The 19,176-nt window shown below is 58.9% G+C and overlaps 2 protein-coding genes across 2 annotated transcripts in view; both read right to left on the minus strand.

Moving 5' to 3' along the window:
• Positions 1-3,649, minus strand: CD79B (CD79b molecule). Its single transcript, XM_058559426.1, has 6 exons — positions 3,490-3,649; positions 2,736-2,789; positions 1,404-1,709; positions 1,055-1,173; positions 742-783; positions 1-633 (listed from the first exon to the last, which is right to left on the minus strand). The coding sequence occupies exons 1-6, from the start codon at positions 3,554-3,556 to the stop codon at positions 535-537; spliced, it is 687 nt and encodes a 228-aa protein (XP_058415409.1). The 5' UTR covers positions 3,557-3,649; the 3' UTR covers positions 1-534.
• A 5,910-nt stretch (positions 3,650-9,559) lies between these two features.
• Positions 9,560-19,176, minus strand: part of SCN4A (sodium voltage-gated channel alpha subunit 4) — a 28,020-nt gene continuing 18,403 nt past the window's right edge. Inside the window, exons 15-24 of the mRNA XM_058559427.1 lie at positions 17,738-17,870; positions 16,791-16,945; positions 16,062-16,235; positions 15,840-15,962; positions 14,273-14,551; positions 13,933-13,986; positions 13,534-13,671; positions 12,918-13,022; positions 12,014-12,284; positions 9,560-10,828 (exon numbers count right to left, since the gene is read on the minus strand). Of these exons, the coding sequence (XP_058415410.1) occupies positions 9,603-10,828; positions 12,014-12,284; positions 12,918-13,022; positions 13,534-13,671; positions 13,933-13,986; positions 14,273-14,551; positions 15,840-15,962; positions 16,062-16,235; positions 16,791-16,945; positions 17,738-17,870 (2,658 nt within the window). The 3' untranslated portion in view covers positions 9,560-9,602. The remainder of the gene's footprint in view (positions 10,829-12,013; positions 12,285-12,917; positions 13,023-13,533; positions 13,672-13,932; positions 13,987-14,272; positions 14,552-15,839; positions 15,963-16,061; positions 16,236-16,790; positions 16,946-17,737; positions 17,871-19,176) is intronic.

Consider the following 19,176-nt stretch of genomic DNA (forward strand, 5'->3'; position numbering starts at 1 on the left):
TGGTTTCTCAAGACACGTTGTTTATTCCATAGGAGAACGGGCTCAAGGCTAGCAGCCCCCTGCGGTGGGAGAGGGTGGGAGAGGGTAGGGGAGAGTGGAAGAGGGTAGGAAAGAGTGGGAGAGGGATGAAGCTCTCAATGGCCCATCTGCGGCCAAGTGGGGCTGGGCCGTGGCTCTTCCCGGGCTCTACAGGAAGCGAGTCTGCTCTGAGTCCACTTGCAGTTTCCAGACAAGTCTCTACCTGCCCCGTCCTGAACGTGGAATGGATTTCTGCATAGCACCCCTAGAAGGCTGGGTCCAGTCTATCCCCAGAGAACTCCCTGCTCGAAATCACTGCCCTGTGGCCCTTCTACTCCAGTCCCTTTGGCCAGAGCTGGGGACCAGGGGCTGGAGTGGCAGGTGGGTCTGGCGGGCCAGCTTTGGAGGCTGACAGGGGGTCCAGGGAAAAGGGGATGCGCTGGGAGCCAGGCGGCTCTGAAGCAGTCCATGGGGGCCCAGCAGGCTGTGCCCAGGGGCGTGGGGATGGCCAGCCCCTCACTCCTGGCCTGGGTGTTCACCCACCGACCACTTCACCTCCCCTGTCCGCAGAGTCACTATGTCCTCATAGGTGGCCGTCTGGTCAATGTCCAGGCCCTGGAGACATGGAATGGATCTCAGGCCTTGGCCAATCCCCAGCCACACCAACAGGTGGTACCACTGACCACCTAGCCCTCCGAGCTGAGGGTCCACCCTGCTCCTCACCTCATATGTATGATCTTCCTCCATCCTAGCCTTGCTGTCATCCTGCGGGGCCAGGGATGGAGAATGTTAGCTTCCCCCACCTAATCCACTGCTGGGCCAGGCCAGGGATGGTGAGGGAGATTGGCCTGGGGTGAGGGGTGAGGGGTGAGTGGTGGCGGGGTGAGGGGATGAGGTGCACTTTGCAAGAACACACTGAATGACTGAAGCAGTGATTGAATGGGTGAGTCAATGAGCAGGCTCTGGGACTGGGGAGATGGAGATCCTGCCCATGTCTGGCCTGCCCTGTGGCCACCTCCCCAGCCCCCGTGGTCACCTTGTCCAGCAGCAGGAAGATGGGCACAATGATGAAGAGGATGATGAGCAGGGTCTGGATCATGATGATGCCATCCTTCAGTGTGTTCCGCCGCTTTAACTGTGCCAAGGTGCTGTGCCCTGGTGGGGAGGGGGCCAAGGATGGTGAGGCTGGGCCTCCCTTTGGGCCTGCACTCCTCAGGACCTGCTTTTCAGCAGCTCTCCTGGGTGCTCTGGGGCTACCTTCACAATGTGGCCCCCCCACTGGTGGCAGGCTGGAGTGGGGTGGGGTATGGATGGCTCCATGAAGACCCTATGGCCCTGTCCACTCCCACTCCCCTCCCTGGCTAGAGGGCAGGCCCCCCACACACCCATGACTCGTAGCTCGGTGCCACAGCCCCAGTCAGGGGACCCCTTCGAGCAATTCCGCTGGCAGAAGTAGATGCCGTTGTCCTGATGTTGGATGCCTTGGATGGTGAGGATGAAGATGGTGCTGTTCTTGCTCATTTCGATGTGGCCCTCTTCCGGGTACAGCAGCTTGGGCTTCGAGTCCATATTCTGCTTCCAGAACCAGTTCACCTTGATCAAGTCCTCCCCGTAGCACTCTATTTCCACTTTGTTGCCCCGTCTCTTGGCCACAAAACGTGGGTACTGCCACATCCGGGAACAAGTGCTTCCTGTGGGCGCCAAGGCCAGGATCAAAATCCCACTTGGCATCTTCCTGACTGCCAGCCCGACCATGGGCCCCCACTCTGGGCGGCATTGAGCGCTGGCTCAGCCCACCTAGTCTGTCCTTGTGTGGGACAGTCATAAGGCAGAGGTGTGGGAGAGCCAAGCCACGTGAGAGGTAACAGGCCAAACCACTGGACCCTGCCCCTTCCTGACTAGCACCCAGCCCCTCCAATTTGATTTTCCTTTAGAAAGGCTCTGGAACCTTCTGATTCCTTTCCATGCCCATACAGTAGTCTGATCCACGTCTCACCCTCTGGGGCCCAGAGGCCTACAAGACAGACTCTCACCTGGTCTAGTGCTCTCATTTCTCCCTGCCCTGGGCCGCCCTGTACTAGTCTGAAATCCTCAGGGGCCCCCCATTGCCCCCAAGGATAAAGGCCAAATTCTTAGCCCGGCAATTGAGACCTCTGCATCTATCCCCTGCCCATCTTTCCTCCATCACCTTCCTCCACCCTCCTGCGTGGACCTGCTCCACTTTTTGTTCCCAAACCCTCTTTCTCAGCTTGGTATGCTCTCCCCACCTGCCTGCTCCAAGAAGCCTCCCTCCTGCCCCATTCCCAGTGAGTGGCCCCCTGGGAATCCTTGAGCTCTGGCAGCCTGGGCAGTCGTCAGAGCCCCTAAGGTTATGGGCTCCTTCAGAGCTGAGCGCAACTCCTCAGCTGGACAGACCTGGCCTGAGTCCTCGGTGGGACTCCCTGTGGCTCCCTACTCCCATCCTGGCTTTAGCACAAACCTTCAGTCACTGGGACTGGAGCGCTTACGTCTAATGAGAATGACCTTTGGTGGGGAGGGGGCGCTTGGAGCCAGGCCTGGAGAGGAAGACCATAAGGAGACCTGGGGATGGGATTCTTGGGTGAAGAAACCCAGGAGGACAAGGGCACAAGGGGCAGCCATGAGGCAGCCCCCAGGACAGTGAACAGGGTTGGACACAGACATCCTTGCCCCTAGAAAGAGGCGGTGAAGTTGCCCACCTGTGGCATCCCAATCCTGGTCCTTTGTTTTGGCTGCCGGCACCGTCTCACCTCCTGGGTGGGAGGAAATAGGCGTGGCCAGGTCAGGGCCTCTCTCCTGGGAGCTGGTTGCCCCACCCCTGCACGCCCTCTGCTTTCCCAGACCCACTTCCTCCTCCCGGGATGTCAGCTTCAAGACCCCTCAGCACTCCCCAGCCCTGCTCTGGAGAGACTGGAGTGGGATGGGGTCACCAGAAGATCCGCCTCCCAGGCCCCCTTCTGCCTTTGAGCCTCCCCATGGCCTTGAGCAGGAACCCGGATGAGGCAGAAGGGAAGTCACAGTTGGAGAGCTGGCTCTCCAGTCTTCCAGACCAGGGTACCATTTCTGGAACATGCATGTCCCAGGGTCTGCTTGGGGGCAACCTCTCCCTTGCCTCCCCCAACAGAGTGCCCTGAGAGAGTCCGGGGGTGAACCACACTGCTCTCCTCTCTTCCTCCCGGGCCTAGCTCTTCCGCAGTCAGAGCCACCAACCCCTTATGCCCAGCACAGCCTGACATCCTTCAGGTGGGAGAGGGGCTGGCTGGGGCTGCAGACCCCTGAGCCCAACAGCATGGCTGATACCCACAGACTCAGGCCCCAGGGCAGTCAGAGGGAGAGAGGAAGCAGAAAATGTGAGAGACAGGAGGAGGAGGTTGGCGAGAGCAGGAGACAGAACCAGCAGAAACACAGGGTGACAGAGAGTGAAACCAGCAGGCTCTTTGTGGGAGGCTGTACCTGAAAGAAGCAGCAGCAACACCACCAGCCAGTTGCTGGGCATGGGAGACAGTGCCAGCCCGGCCATAGTCACCGCTCTGTCTCTGACCCCAAGCCAGTGACGACGACGGATGGAGGCTCCTGGGGGGAAAACGTGTAACTGCCTGAGCTGCAGCCTGTCCCCTCCCCGCCTCTTCCCCACCAGGCCCCTTCCTGCCATGCAAATCGAGACCCAGGGGAGGCACCAACTCTCCGGGGACCCTGGGGGAGGGCGGGCTCTCTTGTCAGCTGTGCTGCTAAGGCTCAAAGGTCACCCCAGCTTTGGCACCACAGCTGGGGTCCACGGTGGATGCCCTGGGAGGCAGGGTTCTCTGAGTCTTCTGAGGCAGCCTGTGCTTCCCTCCCTGTGTCCTCACCCCACTGAAGGTCATGCCCTGGGGCTCGCCAGCCTCCCATCCCACAGTCTAGATTCCCAGGCACTTAGCTGAATACACGTGGGTCCTGTGGATGAATGTGAGCATGGCCCTTCTGCCCTGGACCAGGCTGCACCCCGTGGAAGAGGAGCACCAAGGAAGGATGGTGCAGGGGTGCTGGGGGACTGCTATGGGCCCAAGCCAGGCATCCAGAGGGGCCCAGAGCACAGCCTCTTGGCTGGAGTGCAGGCAGCCATGTTGGAGGTTGATGAAGATTTGACCCTGCGGAGGAAGGGAGCCGCAGAGTTTCTTGAGCAAGAGCAGGCCAAGTGTGGCAGCCACTTGGGAGAAGATTTGGTTCAGACCCTCGCAAGAGGCCTCCCACCCTCACTTGGTGGAAGAGTTTGCTGGGAGCTGCCAAAGGGAGTGGACTTAGGTGGAGATGGCTTGGAGAAAACCCCCCACTCAGCAATCAGGGGACTCCCAGGGCACTGAAGTGTTGTCCAGAGCTCCAGGGGTCTCGGGTGGGGGACAGGGGGCTAGTGTGGGGGAGCCTTCATGTTCTGAAACTAAAAGGCTCTCTGGCTCTATTTCGCCAGGCAGCAGAGTGGTGGACGGAACCATAGTGTTCAGGAGCTTGTCTAAGCTCAACTTTGTGCCCCTGCCCCTGGGGTCAGACACAACTCTCACTCCTTGGTGGTGGTGGTGGTGGGGGGTGCCCTTGTGTAGTGCACAACCTGCACAGCTGCACACAGCAGGCCTACATACCTCAGCCCCACGGCCGAGCTCACTCTGAGTTTTATATCTCCTGACAGCCTCTTTTTTCTCTCTTGTCCCCTTACTCTTTCTCTTCTCCTGACCCCCAGGAGGGGAAGAAAGATGCTGAAGCCTACATATCCTCTACCTCCATATCATTCTCCCCACTAACCTCCATTTTTCAAACAGCTTGTGCTGCTGGCAGGCCTATTGCGTTTAGGGAGATGCAGTGAGGACGGCAGGGGTCTTGAGTGCTGGCCCTCAGTCCTGGGCACAGGCCTCACCTGGTATGGTGGGGGCCACCCATGAGGAGTGCCGGCCAGGACTGAAACTATGGACAGCAGGGAGAGGAGGGTTAAGGTTTCATTCAAGGAAGAGCTTGTTCCTGGCAGTTCCAGATGTTCTTGCTGTTTCCAGATGTTCCAAATGAAACAAAACATTTCTCTGAAAAGTGTCAGATGTTCAGTTCACAGAACAAACAACCCGGGAATATAAACATCACCTGAGGTCAGCTTGGGGCCCACTGGCCCCTGGCGCTGGTGTGGGTGGTTGGAGACCCCGCAGAGGAATAGGGGAAAATCCAGGGGTCTCCTCTTTTAGCAAAGTACCTCCTGGTGATGGAGGCCTTGGTTAACTTTGGGGCTAGTGTCCCCCCAAAGTTGGGAGGATAACTGGGGAAGGCTTGGGGCGCACACGTGTAGGTGGCGTGTATATGCTCACAAGGTGTGTTGCCCGGGCTGTGTGGTGTGGGGCCAGCTCAGGAGCTGGTCCTGGGGCCCAGGGTGACTCTAGGGGGCATAAAGGATGGGGGGTGTTGGTATCCTCCAAACACACACACATCCTTATCCCCCGTGGGTGGGGATGCAGATGTGTCCTTTGGACTTCATGCCCATTCATGCCAGGCAGGGATCCGTTTACAGGAGGGGAGTGGGGGGGCCCCCACCGCCTGCAGGGTTATTTGTCACAGTTGGGACCGTGCTGTTCCCTCCTCAGTGACAACAGTACCAAGCTCTGTCCAGGCCTCATGACGCGTTTTCTTTCCTGGAACAAGAGGCCCCGTGAGCCCATGCCTGCCTCTGCCCCTGGCAACCTTGGGCTGCACACCCCGACATCTGGCAGCCCCCACCCCACCTTTCCAGGAAGGCAGCATCAAAACAAGAGATGGAGGTGTAGGGAGAGGGGACAAAGGGCTCAGCGGTTTGGGGAAGCAAGAGAGCAGGGACCCCCTCCCCCGCAACCCTGGGAAGGGTGGGAGATGGCAGAACCTCAGTGAGAGGAGGGCTCAGACCCCTGTCCCTCCCCCAGTCCCCTCTGACTGGCTCCACTGGGCTTGCTGTCACCAGGAGGAGGCCTCTGGCTAAGAAGGACGTGAGTCTGAATCCTGGCCCTGCAGTGTACCAGCGGGAAAGCCTCCGAGGTGACCTGGTGGTCCTTAATGACAGGTGGTCCTGCCCCACCCCAGGAGCATTTGGAAATGTGCCAGGGCCATTGTGATGGTCACGATGACCAATGGGCCCAACGGGCATCCACGGGCCAGGGGCGCTGAGGGCCCTGCAGTGGGAGGCACAGGGTTTCCAACAGAATTTCCCTGCCTCACACGCCAACACCACCAGGTTGAGCAACACCCAGCCTTAACCCCTTAGAAACCAAGTTTCCTCATTTGTGTAAAATAGAAATAATTGTAATAATATGTTCTTCACAGGGTGGTGGTGAGCCTTGAAAGAGATCTCGTATCTGAAGCGCTTGGCGAGGAACCTGGAAGCACAGTCCACCCTCAGGAAGGTGGGGAGCAGCATTGATAACTGCTGAGGGGGACAGTTCTGAAATATTAGCCTGTGGTATCTGTGTTTTTCACCCAGGACTTTGTCTTTTTTCTGCTGCCATTCAAGGCTCAGGGGACAGACTGGCCAGGACACTCTGCAAGCTCTCCTGTCCTTGGGGCCAGAGAGGGACCCAGATGTGGTTTAGAGAAACCTAAAGTGAGAACGAGCTCCCCATCCCAGGGAGGGAGGTCAGCACCCTGGTCGGGGCTCAGAGACCTCTGCAGGGATGCTGGACTCCTCCCCCATACACACAGAGAGCAGCAGGGTGGGGAGGGGCCTCGGGGTTGTGACTAAGGGACATCAGGGGGGCCCGTGGTGCCCCTCCCCAGCTCAGGACCCAGGAAAAGGGGGTGCATAAATCCCGAAAAGTACTAAGTGTTTACTAGTTTAGAGGAATACAGCCCTGGGGTCAGAAATCAAGTTGTAGAAAACAAAATTATATATCGCAATATATTTCACCCACTGGGATTGTGGCCTGAGCTCACTACAAAATATCGCTCTGTCATAGGTCCATGGGACCCTGGGCTCTCTGGTGTCAGGGGTCAGAGGCCAGGTCCTGGGAGGGGAGTACTTCTGAGGAGAGGAAGGTGCACACACACACACCGTGTGCCCCACAGGCACCTTGGGGCCGCTGGGGCGGCAGAGAAGTGAAGGGGCTTCCAGAGAGGAGGGGCTGGGGACGCAGGGTCCCAATACCTATTTCTTGGGTGCTGTGGGGAGAGGGAGTGTGGTGGGTCTGTTGGGAAGGAGGGGCACGACTCCTGACCTCATCCGGCCTTTGGACTCCAGCTAAGAGGAGGCCAGAGAGCAGCTAAGATGCTGGAGCCCAAGCCTCCTTTCGGAGGGCAGGAGAGAGCTGGACTGGGCCAGAGGGGGAATGGGCCCTCCTTATGCTGCCCTCCTGACCCCATGGAGGCTCCCCAAGTCTTCCCCGCTTGGCTCCAATCCTTCTTGCTTCTTGCTCCCTCAGACCCGTCCACACGTGGAGGTGCAGAAGGAAGAAGCCCACACGTCAGAGGCACCAGGGGGAGGTTTATTAAGAACCATACAAAGGAACTCGTCTGCCGGCCTGGCTTGGGCCTGTTCCCACCCGGACAAGGTGCGAATGGGTGTGGATCTGCAGAGGGGAGGGCCACAGGCAGGGGGAGGATCTGCAATCTGTACACTGTCCAGTGGAGAATACCTAGTCCAACAGATGCTGAGGCTCTCAGGGCCACGCCAGTCTGGGGCCGGAGGAGGGAAAGGCAGTGGGCAGAGTGCTGGTCAGGGAGGACGCTGCCCCTGTAGGATGAACCTTCTGCTGGAAGAGACAGAACCGCCGCAGGAAGAGACGGAAGGAGTAGAGGCCTGCTGCACAGGACACAGGCAGGAGCCAGGGAGCAGGGCTGGGGCAGTGGGTGTGATGAAGAGACCCAGAGGGAGGGAGAAGAGGGGACTCATGGGGAGTGAGGGAGAGGGGTGCCCAGGCAGGGCAGTGAGGAGGGCAGAGAGCAGGGCAGACAGAAAGGAAGGCTCTGGCCTCGGGTGTGCACATACACAAACACACACACACGTTGTTTTGGAGGTTTTGCTGTTTCCTGAGTTTTAATCAAATGTTCATGAGAAACAAGAAGAAAAAGAAGAGGAACTGTGGCCAACAGGGACTCAATGTGCAAACCTTGCCACATGTGTTCACACTCATACACACACTCACAACACAGGCACACCACATGGACAGGCCTGCACAGAAGACACACACGCACCAGCCAGACACTGCAGGGGCACAGTGACACGCATATATACAAATATAACCATACACACAAGCGTATGCAGGCATCGGAGGATGTGGCGGTTCACACACCTGAACACACACACACACAGCTACACACATGGCACAAAGCAGACACAAAGGCACACACACAGGTGAATAAACCCAGTGACCCCTGAGCTGGTGTCTCACCCCCTCCTCCAAGCTCGGCCTCTGTCTGTTCTCCAGGAGCCAGCAGAGGCCTGGCACTGCCATGCCCAGATCAGCCGTGCCAGCAGACATGCAACCCGGCTTTCCAGGCAGCAGGAAGCTGGAAGCTTGGGCCTGAGCCAGGTGAGCCGTGCACGCCCCAGTGTTGAAATCTCTAACGTGGGCTTAACTATAACATTCTTAGGATCACTTTGAGGAGGGGGAGAAAAGGATGAAGAGAGAGGAAGAGTGGGTGTGGTGGGGGATGACAGGGTGATCTTGAGGCTTGGAGGCTACAAGGAGCCCCAGTGGTGCGAATGGAGGAGTGAGGAAGGGAGGGAGGGAACAGGAACCTACCTCCTGAGCGCCCCCCACCCCAGGCCTGGGTGCTCAGGCCAAGAAAGCCTCTAGTGCAATGACACAGCTGGGGGGATCCAACCTATACTACCCATCTGTGCTTCCTAGAAAAAGACAATTCCCAGTAGAATCCTCCCTTCTGCTCTTCCCCCAGGGGCTAGCCGGGGGAGCCGGGGGCCTGGACAATGGACAAACCGGGAAATGGTTTCAGGGGCCACAACCCTAGCCCGATGCGTCAGGATCCAGTGGCCCAGCAAGTTCATGGAGCCACTTCTGGACCAGTGATATTTCCCTTTCCCAGGGAATTCCTGAGCTGGCAGGGTGAAGCTGCATCCCAGAGTCGGGGCCTGGCAGGCCTTGGGGTCAGGCGCCTGCTCTCATTGAGGTTAAGACATCTTTGTCTGGGAGGGGCTGGGGACCTAAGCCATTGCCTGGGGAGAAGCCAGTAGCCCTTAAGACTCTGGTGGCAGGAGGGCAGCCAATCCCTCCATCGTAGGCCGGCTCCTCCTCCACTGGAGGGCAGAGATTCTGATATTCTGACCATCCTCCCTGGGCCAAGGGGAGGGGCAGCAGGGCCCCTCATATGAGGAAGTGAGAGCAACTTGAAGATGAAATCATGGAGGCAGGGGCCTCAGGCCCAATTTGGAGCCTCCGAGAGCAATTCCCGTTTTCCCTGGCCTGGGGAGGCAGGTGCTCTGGTCTGGGTGTCAGCCCCAGCGTGGCCAAATCCTGTCCCTGACAGGGAGCCAGATGGGTCCCAGACTCAAAGCCCTGCTTCCTCAGTGAGCGGGCACCACAGGGGAGATTTATGGCTATGCCAGGCTCAGCTGGCCACCTTGAGGCAGCCTGCTAGACAAGAGACTCTTTGACCCTTGGGCGCACAGTCAGCCCCGGGGGTGGGGAGGGAGGGAGGGCAGCGTCCAAGGGGCTGATGGGTACGAGCCCCATGGCAGGTCCGGCGTCTCCTGTAGAGCCCCTCTCCTCACCCTTGCTCTGCACACCACTGTTCCCGTTCTCAGGGCCGTACATCTTGCTCATGGTGGTGGCGATCAGCCCCTCCTTCTCGGGACCCCCGTCTCCACTGCCGTCCTGGCTGTGGCGGTACATGTAGGACGCCTGCTTCACAGAGCGCTGGAGCAGATGTCGGCGGTAGGCCCTCTGGATCTTGATGGCGCACACCTCCTCCTGCTTCCTCTTGAGGGTGGTGGTGATGGGCTCGTAGGAGACCTTGGACGGGTTGGCTGCCATGAACTTCTCCTCCATGGTCTCCTTGAGGGCATCCATTTCCCCAGAGTCGCCCAGGACCTCTTTGGTCAGGGCAAAGAGGATGTCCAGGCAGTGGATCTTGTCACCGGGCACCATGGGCAGGTCCAGCGTGATGAGCTTGATCTTGTTAGGCTTGGCGATCCTCAGCGGTTCCTGCAAGGTGTCTACGAAGTCAGAGAGGCGGCTGTAGTCGATGAACTGTGTGGCGTCGGGGTCAAATTTCTCCCACGTCTCATAGAACATCTCAAAGTCATCCTCACCCAGGGGCTCGCTGCTCTCCTCAGTAGCCACGTTGAAATTCTCCAGGATGATGGCGATGTACATGTTGACCACGATGAGGAAGGAGATGATGATGTAGCTGCAGAAGAAGCAGATGCCGATGGAGGGGTTGCCGCAGTCACCCCTGACACTGGTGCCCGGGTTCTCTAGTGTGGGGTCACAGTCAGGGGGCCCGCTGTTGAGGATGGGGTTGAGGAGCCCGTCCCAGCCAGCCGACGTGGTGATCTCGAAGAGGCAGATGATGCTGTTGCCAAAGGTCTCAAAGTTGAACATGTCATCAATGCCCGACTCCTTCTTGACGTAGGCAAAGTTGGACATGCCGAAGATGGAGTAGATAAACATGACCAGGAAGAGGAGGAGGCCAATGTTGAAGAGGGCAGGCAGTGACATCATGAGAGCAAAGAGCAGCGTCCGGATGCCCTTGGCCCCACGGATCAGCCGCAGGACGCGCCCAATCCTCGCCAGGCGGATCACACGGAACAGTGTGGGTGAAACGAAGTATTTCTGGATCAGGTCGGAGAGTGCGAGGCCTGCAGGGAGGAAGTGGTGAGGACTGCTGCCTTCAGGTGGGAGGTTGGGGCGGTGGTGGGGGCGGGGCACGCGGGGCTCAAGGGGGCCCAGCCTGGTGTGGTCTTCCCCAGAAATGAGCAGCAGAAGCTCAACCCACAGAGCACAGCCCAAACGGCCTGACCCATCAGGCCGGGCTCTCCCAGGGTCTTGGGGCCAGGGGCGACCTCTGTGCCCTGACATAGCTGGATGGAGGTGAGAGATGTCAACGTTGATGGGGTGAGAGTAAAGCCCATTCCCAAGGATGTTTGCAGATGCCATAGACAAGACAGAGAGGGAGACAGGGAGGATAGCTCTGTGTGTGTGTGACTCTGGGCATGCCACTTAACTTGCTTGTGACTCAGTTTCCTCATCTGTAAAATGGAGGTGATAACAGTACCTGCCTCGTGGCATTGTTAGGAACAATTAGTGAGCTAATGCCTGTGAAGTGCATAGCATAGTGTCAGGCAAATAGTAAATGCTCAATAAATGGTAGCTAATTACTATCATAATTACACACGTGTTCACGCACTTCTCCAGTGCATATGGGTACTGGAACTGTCTTCTTCTTTTTTTTTTTTTGTGAGGAAGATCAGCCCTGAGCTAACATCCATGTTAATCCTCCTCTTTTTTTTTTTTTTTTTTGCTGAGGAAGACCGGCTCTGAGCTAACATCTATTGCCAATCTTCCTCCTTTTTTTTTTTCCCCAAAGCCCCAGTAGATAGTTGTATGTCATAGTTGCACATCCTTCTAGTTGCTGTATGTGAGACACAGCCTCAGCATGGCTGGAGAAGTGGTGCGCTGGTGCGCGCCCGGGATCCGAACCCGTGCCGTCAGTAGCAGAGTGTGCGCACTTAACCGCTAAGCCACGGGCTGGCCCTGGAACTGTCTTCTTATGTTTTTCACTAAGCACATGGGGACCTAAGTGTGTATCTACTGGCCAGGTAAATGTTTCTTGAAGTGTATTCACGTGTGTGCAGGCGACAGGCTGCCTGTGAGCCCACCCTTATGTGCCTTTGTGCATTAAGTGTGAATGCCAGGTGCACACGTGTGTATGTGTGAGTGTGTGTGTGTGTGTGAGCATGCCAGATGCATGAGCAGATGTGTGTACATGAGGATGGGAGCACTGGGCCTTCCTGAATGACTCAGCCCAGGCCGGTCCTACTCACCCACAATGGACAGGATGACAACCACAAAGTCGAAGATGTTCCAGCCGACGGTGAAGTAGTATTGGCGCAGGGCAAGCATCTTGAGCACACATTCCCCCGTGAAGATGATGATGAAGATCATATTGATGTTGTACAGGATGTCCACCTTGAGCTGGCTCTGGTCGTCCGTCTCCACCATCATGGTGACCATGTTGAGGCAAATGAGGATCATGATGGTGATATCGAACACCTGCTTCGTCACCAAGTCGTACACCATGCCCTGGATCTTGTTCTGCAGCGTGGATGGGAGTGCAGGGATGTGCATGGGTGGATATGGAGGGGGAGTGGTCAGGGCCCACACAGGACATGGACAGGCAGGAGACACAGGGTGACACGACAGCATGACAAAGAGGAGAGGGAATGAGAGAGGGAGAGGAGGTATCAGGGCGTGTGAACTTGCAGGGTGAAGGGCAGGGAGGGGAGACCTATCATACCAGGCCATTCTATGGGGTCCATGGGCATCCTTCCTCACTCTGGGACCCTTCCTCCTGTCAAGGTCCCCAGCAACCCGTCACCGTTCTCCCAAAGCCACTGCTCACTGAGAGAGTGTCTGGACATCCTCTTCCTCTCCCTCCTAGGGGCCCCTGGCCCAGAGGCCACCAGCTGAGAAGGTGGATGGCCATGGGGGGGCCATGCAGGGTGGTGTGAGGGGTGAACCAGCGACTGGAGTTTAGCAGGCAGCTGGTGCTCACGCGTACCATGCCCTTGTGCAGTTACAAAGAGGCGCCCCTCCCGGCAGGTGGACCCAGCCTCACATCAGGGACACAGCCTGGCAGGCAGAGCACAAGCTGCATTTTGCCCCCATCAGCTCCCTCAGGCAGGAGCCTCACACAGGCTGCAGGAGGAGGAGTCCAGCGGGCCGTACCTGGGGCCGGGGAATTGGCTTCTGAGGCTTCTTGGAGCCAAGCTTCTTCATAGCGTTATAGTATTTCTTCTGTTCCTCTGTCATGAAGATGTCTTTCCCTCCAAGGTATAGTGGAATGCAGCCCGTAAGGTTGGGGGACCCCCTCTCTGCCTCCAGAATCTCCCTACCTCAGGCACCACCCTTAAAGAAGCTCCCACCCCAGCAGCGGGGCCTGGTGGGAAGGGGAGACCTGGAGGGACCAGAGACAGGGGCTGAGAGAAGAAGGGGAAGGGAACTGAGGGGTCCAGAGAAGGGAGGGGACCAGCGCCGCCTCACAGCCTGTGTTCGGGACGCTTTCCTTCAACGTCTCATTGGGTCCTTAGTATGACCCAGCGAGGTAGGCAGCATCCACCTCATTTTACAGATAAGGAAACCGAGGCTGGCGGAGGCCAAGCCACTTGTTCAAGGTCACCCAGTGAGATTTGAACCCTGGATTGCTGCCTCAACCATGCCACCAGCGACAGCATGGTCGGTGCTGAGGCAACGTTTGTGAATATATGAAGGAATGAGCGGAAGGAGGAAGGAGGGGGGAGCCCGGCGTAGGGAGGGCCCGGGGAAGGCCGGGCTGGGTACTCATCTTCTTCTTCTGCTGGTTGAAGTTGTCAATGATGACGCCGATGAAGAGGTTGAGGGTGAAGAAGGACCCAAAGATGATGAAGATGACAAAATAGAGGTACATGTAGATGTTCACCTCATACTGCGGCTGCTCCTCTTGCTGCAGGGGCCACAGGATGGGGTAGGGTTTGCTGGGTGGGCTTGGGGGCACACGCTGGCTTCTCCCCGCTCCCTGGCCCACTGTGGGCAGGAGAGGCCTGAGGCCCAGAGGTGGACCCATCCACCCCCAGGCTGCTGGGTCTCAGAGGCTCCTGAGGAGGCGGCATGGAGGTGGGGATGGGCAGAATGTGCCATTGTGTCTCCGATCTGAGTCCTCTCCCCTGGCTTGCTCATCAGCCACATCTCAGTGACCCCTACCTACCTCCCGGGAGTCCACGGCTGCATACATGATGTCCATCCAGCCCTTGAAGGTGGCCTGAGAGAGCGTGGTTGAGTTTGAGGTGAGGGGGCTGCTCCCTGCCTCCATCATCCATGAGTCCCTCCCCCCCCAAGTTTGGTCCTCCCCAGAGGCTGCCTGCCCAGAGCCCCACTGCGAAGGCATGAAATAGAGACCAGAGAGGTCTAGACACTACCTCAGGGTCCCACAGCCCCAGAAGCAGGGTGGGCAGCTCCCTAACAAGGAGCGGCAGTGGGTTCAGGTACAACGAGAGACTGGGGGCACCTCCATCCCAGTTCCATGCCAGTCAGTGAGTCACACTCACCACCTGCAGGAGGGAGAGGTAGCCCAGACCCACGTTGTCATAGTTGACCTTGACGTTGAGCCAGCGGACCTGGCCTGTGTGCATCAGGCTTTCGCACTCGGACTTGTTGTTGACCTCAGAGATGTCGAATCTCTCGGACGTGGTGGTGTTGATGCAGTAGTAGAACTTGCCGGCAAATAGGTTGACGCCCATGATGCTGAAGATGAGCCAGAAGATGAGGCAGACGAGCAGCACATTCATGATGGAGGGAATGGCTCCCAGGAGGGCATTCACCACCACCTGGGGGGCCAGGCAAGAGAGTCATTGCCAGATCTTCTCCCAAGCAGGTGGGGGAGACCTGGTCTCCTCTGGGAGAGGGATCCCCACCTACACTAACCAGGGGACCAGGCAGGGCTGGGCATCGTTATTCAGGGAAGGCTTCCTGGAGGAGGGCCAATCTGAGCCAGGCCAGGGGGAGAAGTCAACTGGGCTGTATGTGCGGGGGAGGGGTGGGAGTGAGGAGCAGGGGTGGGGGGCTGCCGGCCTGGTGGTTGGAGAAGGCTCTCTGCTTGGCTGGAGCCAACAGCCCAGAGTAGGGGTGCTTGGCTTCTTTGGAAGCAGCCCGGCCACGGGTCACCAGGCAGGAGACAAACACTCCTTCCTCGGCCCCCATAGGAAACTCAGCTCCCGTGACCTGGCCCCCTGCTCATCTGCTCACAGCCATTAGAGGCACAGACACAGAAAAGGAGCCACTAGCATCTTCGAAGCAGCAGGACCCTGGGGCTGGAGCCCTGTGCCCCACCAGTCCTGGCCACATTTTTCAGGCTGGGCTAAATCTGAAAATTATCCCTTTTCAAGGAGAAGCTGTTTCATGACCTTCAGACAGAGTGGGTGGCACAAGCCTGGTGATACCCAGGGAGCTCTGTTCCTGGCTGGGACATCACAGTGGGGCGAGGTCCCCAGCTCTGGGGGTGGGAGAGCCCAGCATTAGTTGGCCCCTTGCATGAACAGGAGGGAGCCAATCCTGCAACCAGCTGCTTCACAGAGGTTTGTCCCTCCAGAGTGGGTCTTGTTCCCAACGGACCTTCCTTCGCTGGGGAAGTCCCATTGTCTTGCCCAAACCCTTTATTTATCTGTCACTTCCGCTCTCAAGGGCCTGAGGGGAGGGCGCACAGGCTCAGAGCCTGGGTACAAGCACCTCCTGCTTGCGCTTGCTGGGGTCTCAGAGCCCTGGGGGGGCCCAGTCTGAGGCTGGAGAGGGAATCTGTAAACACACATACCTGCCCTCCTCCCTCTTCTCCTCCCGCCTCTCCTCCCTCATGGCTCTCCTAGGAGCTGCTGCAGCTCTGCTGCCCCCGATGGTGGCCGAGTTGAGCCAAGGAGAGGGCCTGACGGCGGGAATGGGCACTGGGGCTGACATGGGAGGATGTCTGGGGACCCCCAAGCCTGGCCTTCAGCAGGGCCCTGGGTCTGAGCTCTCTGCCTCCCCCGGCGGTGGCCGGAGGACAGTCATGCGCCCCCTGCACCTTGCCCTGCGGTGACTGCTCCCCCAATCCCTAGCCCTACTCAGAGCCCCCTCAGCACCCACCCTCATGCCCTCGAATCGGGACAGTGCCCTCAGGGGACGTAGGGCCCGCAGCGTCCGCAGGGATTTGATGGGTCCCAGCTCGGAGTAGCCCAGCCAGTTGGCCACCAGGCTGATGACGGAGACCTGCAAAGGGAGGGTAGGGTGGTCAGGGAGCGCAGGGCCTCAGGACCACAAGGACAGCCGCTGGACCTGGCTGTGGGGCGGGGTGCAGGGTGGACTCACGTCCACGATGAGGAAGTCGAGCCAGCACCAGGCGTTGGTGAAGTACACCTTGAAGCCGTAAGCCACCCACTTGAGCAGCATCTCCAGGATGAAGATGTAGGTGAAGACCTTGTCGGCGTACTCCAGGATGGTGCGGATGACTCGCCGCTGCTCGATGTAGATGTCCTCGAAGGCCTAGGGGCACCAGCACAGCCGGGGGTGGCCAGGGCCCGGTAGGCCAGGGCAGCAGCCACATCCCCTACCCTGCTTGATGCTGTGGGTTCCCAGGGACCTGGCATTGGGGCCAGGCCAGGGGCAGGCTGTTGGTGTGTTCCAGACTCCCCACGTCCATCATGGGGATGAGCGAGTTTCCCAGTGAGGAGAAGCCCCTCGGCTCCCCCTCTCCATGCCTAAGAAGAGCAGCACTCAATCATCTGCTAGGGGGGTTCACAGTGACACAATTTCAATCCTGCCCCCCGACCCCAAATTCCCAGGGCCTTCCCCACCTGCCTGCTAGTTGGGAGCTGTCCCCACGGGCGCACACAGAGTCAGAGCCCATCTGTCGCTTTAAGAAAATTAATACATTCTACAACATATCCTGCAACCGCAGGTGGGTTCCTTTAGGATTCTCTGGGTTCGGCACTGTCCAGGCTGCATCCCTTCCTGGTATGGAAAGGAGGGAGCGCCGGGAGGGCCTGCTTTGGACCTGGCGCTGCTCTGCCCAAGCCCATCCCCCGGGGCAGTGCCTACCAAGGCTCCACTGCTGAGCAGGATCATGAAGACAATGAAGGTCTCAAACCAGTTGTGCTCCACAATCTTGAAGCAGGCCCTGCGGAGGGTCCACCACATCTTCCCGCGGCCCTGGGAGATGTCCACGTAGAGGCAGGGAAAGCGCTGCACACAGGCTGGGGGAGGGAGGGGGTGGGGCACTGCGTCACAGGCCTGGGGATGCACAGTCAGCATGTTCCCACCACCTTCCCAGGATGCCTCTGCCAGCCCTCCAACTCGCTGGCCCTCAGACCTGGGACCCCCACCTCTTCCCAACACCTGGCTCCACGTCCTCCACTGCTGATTGGAAATGGGTGCGAAGTAGGGCGGTCCAACCCCACCCCTCGCGTGGGGACCTCAAGTCCTCCCTCCACGGCCCACTCCAACCATGCATTAACTGCTGCCAGGGATGGACACGCAGAGGAAAGACACAGGGGTGCAGGCCACCAGCCCAGCTTTCGGCTGCCCCCAACCACCACCACTCTGCCTATGCAGCCTTCACCCTGCACAACCTGGGCCCTTTGGGCAAAAATGTTCCTGCAAGGCTGTCTCCTGAAGGGCTGGGCAGGTCTGTCTCCTGGAGACGAAGCCGAGGAGCAGGATGACAGAGCAGCCATTCCCGAGCACTTGCTTCACAGCCCTCAGGGGCCAGCGCTGCCATCACCCACTGCACACACTTGAGGCTCAGGGAGTCAGGGGCTGGGAGGCACCCTCGGCTCTGACATCCCTTCCCAGGGTTGTATTCTCCGGTGGTGGTGTGGCAGGGCAGGGCGGGGTAGCCTCAGGGAAAGAAGGCCCTGCGTGCTTTTGGTGATGCTCATGTTCTCGAGGAGGCAACGGGCTGGGACTGGGCCAGGGGTCTGCTGGGCTGGGGGAGGTACCCAGGAGAGGTGGGAGTGCACACACGCCACACGCAGGCTTGCCCTCACCCTCGGTGAAGCATTCCTCAGGCTGCTCCCCCTCAGGGTTCTCCTCGGCCTGTTCCTCAGGGTCCTCCTCAGGGGGCTTGTAGTCAGCCGTGCTGCAGACGGAGGAGTTCCCGTCGAGGGGCTGTAGCGGCTTCTGTAGGGGCCACAGGGTCACATGACCCCGGGGTCCTCCCACCAGATGGGGCAGAGGAGGTCAGGAAGGAGACCAGAAGGGAGAGACCAGAAGGGAGAGGAGAAAGAGGGTGTGGAGGGCTCTCCCATTCATTCATTCATTCACTCAACCCTTGATTACTGAGCCAGCACTGTGGCCCTTGCAGAAGAACGACAGTGACTGAGGTAGCCGTGGTCCTGCCTTCGTGGCACTTAGGTTTGGATCGAGGCAGGGCTGAGGCCTGGGGAGGGTGGCAAGGGCACAGGAGACATGTGAGGGCCTCAGGTTAGGGGGGAGGCTGGGAGAGAAGCAGGCTGGGGGCTGGCTGGGGTTGGCTCAGCCGGGCTGGGGGTTCTGGGAGGTGTGGAAAGGCATGAGGGGGGCAGCAGAGGAATAAGAGGCTTGGAGGTAATTTTGAGGGGGCGTGTAAGGGGGTCAGGACGGAGCTGGGGCTGCCACAGCCCACAGAGAACGGCATGCGGTGTCCCCAAGATCTGAGCCTTCCACCCCCAAGGGCTGCTTGGCTGAGGAATCCAGAAAGGATGGAAACTTTCCCCCAGCCGAAGCTCCAGCCTGGGGCCCAGGGAGCCTGATGGGAGCGGGGTGGTTGGGGGAGGCTGGTGCTCCACTTGCCAGGCTTCCCCTCATCTCCTCCTGGTGCTGTCTCAGCCTCCCAGCCCCAGCCTCCACTCCTCAAGGGGATCCCTTCATGGCTGGGGGTGAGACCCATGAAGGGGAAGATGGAGAGGGCAGCTTGGGGTGCAGCTCTGGATCCAGAGTGGTCACCAGAAAACCAGAAAACTGGTCCTTGTGCCCAGTTGACAGAAAGGGAAACTGAGGCACGGGGCATTAGGTCAGCTAGGGCATTCACTGAGCCAATTGCCCTGCCTGTGTGCTCCAACTCCCACAATCTCCCTTGGAGCCGTGCTTGCCCCCCTTTAAAGAGTCCCCAGCCTTGGCCCTGGGCGCTCTCCAGCCCTCCCCCACCCCCGCTTCTCATACCGAGGTCGGTGCCACATTTCCCCGGGTATTTAGAGCTTGGCAGGCACTCGGCCCCCTGGTAAGTCAGTGCGCCACATATTTAGGGGGAATAAGAAATCAAGAGCTTTCAGGGCAAAGTTCAGCCAGGCTCCGGTGCCCAGCCAGGCCCCCCACGATAGACAGAGCAGGAGTGAGCAGGGGGTCCTGCCCTGGCTTATGTGCTAGTCCTTTCCCAGCCAGAGCCGGAGGGTGGGCGATGGGGCTCAGAGTCCGCTCCCCTGGGAGGCCCAGGCAATCCCCAGCCTCA

This window comes from Diceros bicornis, chromosome 18 (assembly GCF_020826845.1).
Source record: "Diceros bicornis minor isolate mBicDic1 chromosome 18, mDicBic1.mat.cur, whole genome shotgun sequence".
Lineage (NCBI taxonomy): Eukaryota > Metazoa > Chordata > Mammalia > Perissodactyla > Rhinocerotidae > Diceros > Diceros bicornis.